The sequence below is a fragment of the Trachymyrmex septentrionalis genome, unplaced genomic scaffold (genome assembly GCF_001594115.1).
Source record: "Trachymyrmex septentrionalis isolate Tsep2-gDNA-1 unplaced genomic scaffold, Tsep1.0 scaffold22, whole genome shotgun sequence".
Classification (NCBI taxonomy): Eukaryota; Metazoa; Arthropoda; class Insecta; order Hymenoptera; family Formicidae; genus Trachymyrmex; species Trachymyrmex septentrionalis.
In genome coordinates, this window is record NW_017305375.1 from 5962477 (window position 1) to 5970651 (window position 8175).

Here is an 8175-nt window from a genome sequence, read left to right on the forward strand (position 1 = left end):
TTGTACCACGACCGATTTGAAGAGGCTGGTAGACATGACAAGCGCCTCTAATAAGAGAAAAGTTGCCATTGCCGAGTCTAACAATCTAGACAATTCAAAAAATGAGATTCAACTCCTCACGAGCTAGTTTTAAAAAAAAGACTATTAGAACTAAGTTCTGATCAAGTCATATTAAACGTGAGAATCATTCAGATGCTGGTAGATAAACGCAGAGAAATGAGCGACCTAACCAGATTTATACAATTCAAAGCAAATAAAGGACTGAATTTCTTATTACGATATTTGTAAGATATGATTAGAATCAATGGAATGAGCTAGAGAGATTAATAAAAAAGAAAAATATTTCTTTTATTACCAATAAATAGTTATAAAGTTACATTCAATTTTTTATCACAAAAAATGCATGGAAATGAAAATTAATTAAATTATGAATTATGCAAATTATATTAATTGTGAAAGTAGGAATCGCATGAGTTGCGTTATCTGCATAAGAGTATTTATTAACGTTGCTTCTTTATGACTCGTGTAATATCATTTGAAGTATAATCGAGTTATACTCAAACAAAAGAAAAATTTTATGTTAAACAAAAAAGTAATTATCGTTCATAATTATCGCGAAATAGTAATAAAAATTCTGGTTTACAGCATTTTCTGGTTTTCGCATTTTGATTCTAAATGAACCGTACGAAATATCTGCTCCGTGATACAGGATTGCCATCTTGATTCTTTTATAAATAATTAAAATTGTAAATGTGCAAGTTAGAAATCATATTAGGTTAAGTAAAAAATCATCGTGTTTTTTTAAAAGACATCTATCACTAAAAACCGCAATTACTTTCTTACCAACAATATAAATATATCTTGATAGAGTAAAATTTCAGCTTTAAAAATCTCTTTTTTAAATTATACGATACGACAATTTTTAATGGAGTTATGAGCAATTAAAGTCAAAATAATTCTTTTATTTAATCCGCGATAACTCAGTAATCAAAAGTCGTAGGAATATTTAAAAAAAACGATTTTGTAGGGAAAGTATCAAGCTTTCACGATAGGTAATCGAAAATTTTCTCAAATTCGTTTTGGACACGTTACAAATCCACAAAGTGAGAAGAAAATTTTTCGTCTTTTTCAGCTCGTAGTTTTTGGTATGTAAAAATTATCAAACTCATATAAACTTAAAAAATGTGATAAGCTTTTAAAAGTAGAGATTTCAAGCTTTAAAACCCTTTTTTTAAATTTGAATTTCATTCATTATTGACGAAGATATTGTATATACAACTTTGAGCTAAAAAATACGCGATGACTTTTTACTCAACCTAATATACTGAATATTCATAAAGAACAACGTTTCGTCTTATATTTGGCATTCTTCGCGATTTTAAAAAATAATGGGAAGAAGAGCGGCAAGCGATACGACTACCTGCCTGAACGAGGCTTCACTAAGGGAATGACTGCGCGGAAACTATAATATGTATATACATAAACGTGACGCGCTATCTGCCCGCCCATCCGACCATGTCAAACTCCAAAGTTGCGCGCCGATCATTTAACTATCGAAATTAATGCATATTATAAAATGTGTAAAATAATCTATTCGTTACATTTTTTACCCTTACCATGCAAGCTACAATTTGATACCTTATCCATATAAACGGAGTCAATAGAATCCGTTCCTTTTTTAGCTATTTAGAATGGATAAAAAAATCTCTAAAAATTCACCAACATATTTTCAACATTTTAAAATAAATATTAAAACTTGATTTTGGAAAATAATAAAATATAGTTTTAAAAGAATTTATAATTACCGAAAGACTCATAAGTTGAGTAAAAATGTTATTTAATTTAAAAAATTATAACTTTTCATAATAAATGAATATAAAAAAATAACTTTAGGGTTTTATAATTTAAATATTAAATTTTGAAAAAAAAAATATTAGAACTTTAAATTCTACAAAAAATAGAATTATTTAAGCGCATGAATATGTCCAGACATTAATTTAGAGTGAAAATAGAATACTTATAATGATTTTGACACAATTTTTATTTTTCACAAAAAGTACCCTTTGTATATTTATGGCGATCACTAGCGTCTCACGTCAATTTGAACTGCACGCCAGTCACAGATAGATTAACGACCGGAGTCGTTCTACCACTCACAGGTTTCCCCTTTTATAGTGAGATAACAAGCGCCGAATTCATCGAGCTTGCGAGAAACTTGCACGAACAGAAATCACTCGATCACTAGTAATCTTCAATTTTAGAGTAAGGATTATTTTTCGATAAATACTTAAGTTTTATTATACAATTTTTACTCTATTTTTTATATTCGTTACGCACATACACAGCTTATGAATATCTTAGAAACTTCAAATTGTGTTTACAATGAGCGATTATTAGTTTGTAGTAACCCCGGGAAAAATATGATGTACAGGAATTTAAATGTCTGGAATTTAAATGTTAAAACTTCGGGAGCGTGTAGGGGATCGAACTAAGAATAACAGTCCTATAGAGATATGCTCGTTTTTGCTTTATTTTGGAGAAAATCGTAAAAAACACAAAACGTAGTTTTTATTTTTATACTTTCTCATTATTTATTCATGTTGTATTTATTTACTTGCTTAATATAGATACTCCCAGCAAACGAGAATGGATTGAAATGAATTGAAATGGATTCAGATTTCCAGAAATATTGATTCACGAATGTTAAAATGAATGCTTTTCAATCCTGAATGCATTTTTATTTATTTATAGAAATTGCATGGAGCGTCTCTATGCCTTTTAATCTAAAAATAATATTAGCTTTTTCTGGGCATTGTGAATACCGTTCAATTCAAAATTTTGAATAAGAAATGCAGTTTTTCAATCCAATTGGATCTAATTGAATCCAATTAAATCCAATTAAATCCAAAAAAAAGTATTTGCTATTTAAAATACACATTCGGATAGAAAAAATTTCAATCCATTTTAATCCATTCTCGTTTGCTGGGCTGTTCAAAATATTGGCTTTTTGCAGTAATGCAAGCATTGCATCTAGTATGGGCAGCTCCTATTGCAGCTAAACACTGTTCTAGCGATATTTGGTCTACTGCAGCCTTGATTCGATTTCTCAATTGTTCTTTTAAGTTGATTGACGACAAATAAACTTCCTGTTTTAGGATCCCTCCACACAAAGAAGTCCAATGGTGTCAGATCAGGTGATCGAAGTACGGCTAAGGTAGTACTCCTCCATGTTTAATCATTGTGGAAAATGTCTGTCTAGCCAAGCTCAAATAGGTCTGCTATAATGACATCCATCGAGTTGCAACCACATTTCAATCCGTTGCTGGTGGATGTCTTCCAAATAATCAAAAAAGTCAGTCTACAAAAAATCTATTGGCTGCATTTAATGTCTGTCAGATTAAAAAAATAGTCTCACTAGATAAAAACAAACAAAAAAAATTTTCACTCGAAAACGGAATTATTATTATTGTTTTCGTGTACGATTGCAGCAATGATCATACTTTAGAGACAGTGCAAGAACGAAGCAACTACGTTTTGTCTTTTTTGCGATTTTCTCTAAAATGAAGTAAAAACGGGTACTTATACCTCTACAAGATACCAATCATGTAACAAATCGGAATAGCTTCCGATCGGAATTATTTAATTATTCCCTAGATTTCTATTGTATTTTCTAGGAAAAACGGAATAATTCCGATCGAAATTCATTCCGACATGTTTCATGATAGATATCCAAGACTTTTTTTCTTAGTTTATTGATCTCCTACACGCTCCTGAAGTTTTGACATTTAAATTCCAGATACCTTGTATAGTGGGATTATACTGTATATATCTAACTAGTAATACAGTACAATTATGCTATTGTGATAATTTATATAAATTAGAAAAATTTGAGAATTTCAATCTAAACTGATGGCTGTGTTACCATTAAGAAAGTTGGGTTATCCCTAATCATATAGTTGTAATATTAACACGGTAGTGATTATATTAATATAGTAGTGGCTATATTAAGCATTTAAATATATATGACTGAATATACAATATGACTAAATTAACTATATTTATGGCTAATACACTTCTAATCTTTTCTCTCCGTGTAGTTTGTATTTGTTGTGTTCTCATATGTACGGTTTAACATAAGATTCTTATTGTTTATAATTTTTGTTGCGTTATTGAAGATAGCCTCAATTTGTTGAAACATTTAACTATGTATCTTTTATATTTGGTTCTAAGTAATACTTTTTATCGTTTTATACGTATATACTAAATATAACTGCACACTATTGTCTGCGCTAGACTACTATTAGTTCTATTCCTTATTTTTTCAATTTTTTATCTCAAGAAACCTTACTTATTCTTAATAAATGTTAATCTAACTAATTGTTTATCGATTCCTAATCTCTATGCATAATTAACAGAGTATTGATAAATCGTAATTACACATGTAGTCCACCCATTGACAAAATATGGTTTATACGACAGAGCTCCAGCATCTATTTTCTATTATCTATTTTCTATTATCTTCTTTCATTATCTTTACTCAACGAGATAATGCATATGAATAAGCATTTTATTCGCTAGTAAGAGATGACTTAAGTTTATGATGATAGGCTTATAATTATGTAAGTATAATATTATATGTTGTATATTTATTAACTTATTTTTTTATTCAGCAAACGAGAATGGATTGAAATTTTTTTCTATCCGAATACTTTAAATAGCGAATACTTTTTTTGAATTTAATTGGATTCAGTTGGATTCAATTAGATTCAATTGGATGCAATTGGATTGAAAAACTGCATTTTATATTCAAAATTTTGAATTGAACAATATTCACAATGCACAGAAAAAGATAATATTATTTTTAGATTGAAAGGCATAAAGATATGCTCCATGCAATTCCTATAAATGAATAAAAATGCATTCAGGATTGAAAAGCATTTATTTTAACATTCGTGAATCAATATTTCTATAAATCTGAATCCATTTTAATTCATTTCAATCCATTCTCGTTTGCTGAGTACTTTATTTACATTATAAGTTGTGACAAATTTTATTTAAAAATTAAATATACATTGTTATTATAAAATATATATCTACTACGAATTTATTAGACTCACAAATGCATTGTTTATGCAAATAAAAAAGAACATTATGATTACTATAATTAACCTACGACGTATTATGTTAACATATACTAACATATATTAACAAATATTAACATAATGGTTCATAATTATTTGGGATCTATAATGTGTATGTAAGTTTTCTCATTCGAAGTTTTTACACAGTGTTACATATTAACAGTCACAGCGAATGGTCGAGAACTAAATGTATGTACATTTACTTATTTCTAGTATAAGTAAAGTTAGTATTTTTGTATATTCCATTATAAAGTGTAAATATATTTTGTTTTATATAACCGAATAAATGTAATGTACTATTGCATAACGTTTTTGTAAAAAATTTTGTGTAACATAGTTGTAGATAGATTAAAAAACAATATTATTTTTACATATTTAATTGTTACAGAGTAATATAGGATTCAGCACATTTAAAATTTAGTACGTTCTGCAAGAAAGATTGCAAAATAATAAGATATAAAATTTGTCTAACATCTATTTGTCTTTACAAATCATGAAAATAAATTATACATATTTGCTTATAAAGATGCACTATTTCTTCTTTCTTGGAAGTAAGTAACCATCTTATTTAATATATTTACATACGCGTGCGCGTGTAACAGAATGTATTGTCCTTATTATTGTGAAACATTAACCATCTATAAAATTCTAAAGCGTCGTTGTCTCGAAGATGTTGTACCAGTGAAAAATGGTACGAATGCATATCTTCATTTTTTAAAACGCTGTAGACTTTTGAGGGTGATATATTTATTTCATTTGATATCCATCGAGTACTTCTTCTCGGTTTTTCTTCGATTCTTCGAATAATTTCTTTCTCTACGCGAATCATTCGCATATTTCGTCCATGCGGGTAAACTTCAGCATACCGTCTAGCAGCAACGGTAGCTTGATTGTTGTAACTTCATTTTAATGGTTATCACTATGGCTGCGTACAATCTGAATATTATGCTATATTCTGTCTTAAAGTATATCGCGAATATTGCAATTGTACATTCTTGGCCAATGCAACAATCAAGCTACCGTTGCTGCTAGACAATATGCTGAAATTTACATAGAGATCATCCAGATGCGAAGGTTATTAGAAGAGTAGACACTCGATTACGAGAAACAGGCAGCATAAACATCCATCGCCCAGATGCTGGACGTGGACGAAATATGCGAATGATTCGCGTAGAGGAAGAAATTATTCGAATAATCGAAGAAGAACCAAGAAGAAGTACTTCCAAGAACTTCAATGGAAATTAAATATTTGGACCGGAATTATAAGAGATGAAATAATTGAACCATGTGTACTTCCAAATAGAATAAGAGGTGACGATTATGCTAATTTTTTTACGGGACAATTTACCAGATCTTTTGGAAGATTTTCCGTTGAATATTTGCCAAAATATTTAGTTTCAACTCGATAGAGCACCACCACTATAATAGGCATATTAGACGTTATCTGGACACACAATTTCCAAATTCTTGGATTGAGGTGGATTAGTGTTGACAAGCAAGATCCACTGATCTGAATCCTCTGGATTATTTTCTGTGGAGTTTATGCAAAAAAGTTTATTTATAAAAATCCTATAGAAACGTTGGAAAAATTAGAAAAACAACTTTAATGTGCGATAGGAAGTATTACACCAGAACTGCTACAACTTATTCAACAAAGTCTCCAGAGCCTATGCTTGTATATACAAATGGGAGGTTTGCACTTCGAGCACTTCTTATAGATGTATAAATTACATTTAATCTGCCCTTTTCAATAACTACATACTATTCTTTTAAATTCTCATAACTCTGTAGGTGCTTGTTTTAAAAATGTGTGATAAATTTAAAGATGTCGATACAATTATTATTCAGATTTTAGTTAATTATGCAAGTATTATAACATTTTGATAATTAATAATTTTGAACAAGTCTTTTGTATGTTCTAATTCTGTTTTTATTTGTTATTGTAAGTAATAAAAAGAAAATTAACTCTTAAAATACCGTAACTCAAATATTTTACTTTATTTTTAATCACTATTTCAAAATATATCAATTTTTGGATACTTAAGGTTACGTAGTCACTTAATTAGAAAACTATTATTTAAATTCAGTGATACTCGACATATTTAACTACCATACGCAATATTTAAAAGAATAGAATGTTCAAAGCTCATCAAGCATATTAGGATTAGGTTGACAAGTAAATGACGAGCGAACCGGATGTTACGTCAGTGATCATAAATGTATCGTAGTATTTATGATTTGTGTTTTGACAGCCGATGTAACCTCAGTTTTAATCAGTAAATATCTCTATCAGATAATCTGGTGATTAGGTTGAAGACATTTCAATATTTCTCCATTTAGAGAAAGACGGCAAAAGTTTTTTCAGAGAATTCTCTGAAATATTCCAAAACTTAATTGAAAGGAAGCGAATCCTTCAATATACCAAATAAGTTGTAGTTTTGAAAAAATATAATTGCTTTTACAATAAGAAAATATACTTTATGAGCTGTTTTTCTTATACAGATAATAATATAAATAAGCGAATAAGATAGTTAACAGAGTGTTTGTGGCGAGAACTGTTTTATTAGAGACAAATACATAATTGTATTATCATGTATGTATATAATTTAATGTATATAATAACATATATAATTTATTATTTAATATTATCATGTATATAATTTATACATATTATTATATATTTCAGAAAAGACATCGGAGATACAAGTCGATGGACAGGTGTGCAATTCTGCTTCCATATACAGCAAGCATGTCCAATTTGAACTCCGGAGCTAAAATACAAAGTCATCGATGCAAAAAATTATGGATAAGCAATGTGGATAAGCTTTCGAGAATTGTAAAGTATTAATACGCATCTAAGTGATGTTTATCAACACTTTACAGACTCGAAATCTTACCCATATTGAATCTCTTTGCATCGATAATTTTGCGCTTTGGTTCTGGAGCTTAAACAGACTTGATATATAGGCTTATGCCGAGCCAATAAAGTGAGCAGAAAAAAATCAATTCCTCTTTTTTATTTTATATTTAGAGG

At 29.1% G+C, this 8175-nt stretch overlaps 1 protein-coding gene across 1 annotated transcript in view; it reads left to right on the top strand.

Moving 5' to 3' along the window:
- Positions 1-5616: 5616 nt before the first annotated feature.
- The window catches only part of LOC108748239, a 9594-nt gene continuing 7035 nt past the window's right edge, over positions 5617-8175 (top strand). Inside the window, exon 1 of the mRNA XM_018486267.1 lies at positions 5617-5692. Within this exon, the coding sequence (XP_018341769.1) occupies positions 5635-5692 (58 nt within the window). The 5' untranslated portion in view covers positions 5617-5634. The remainder of the gene's footprint in view (positions 5693-8175) is intronic.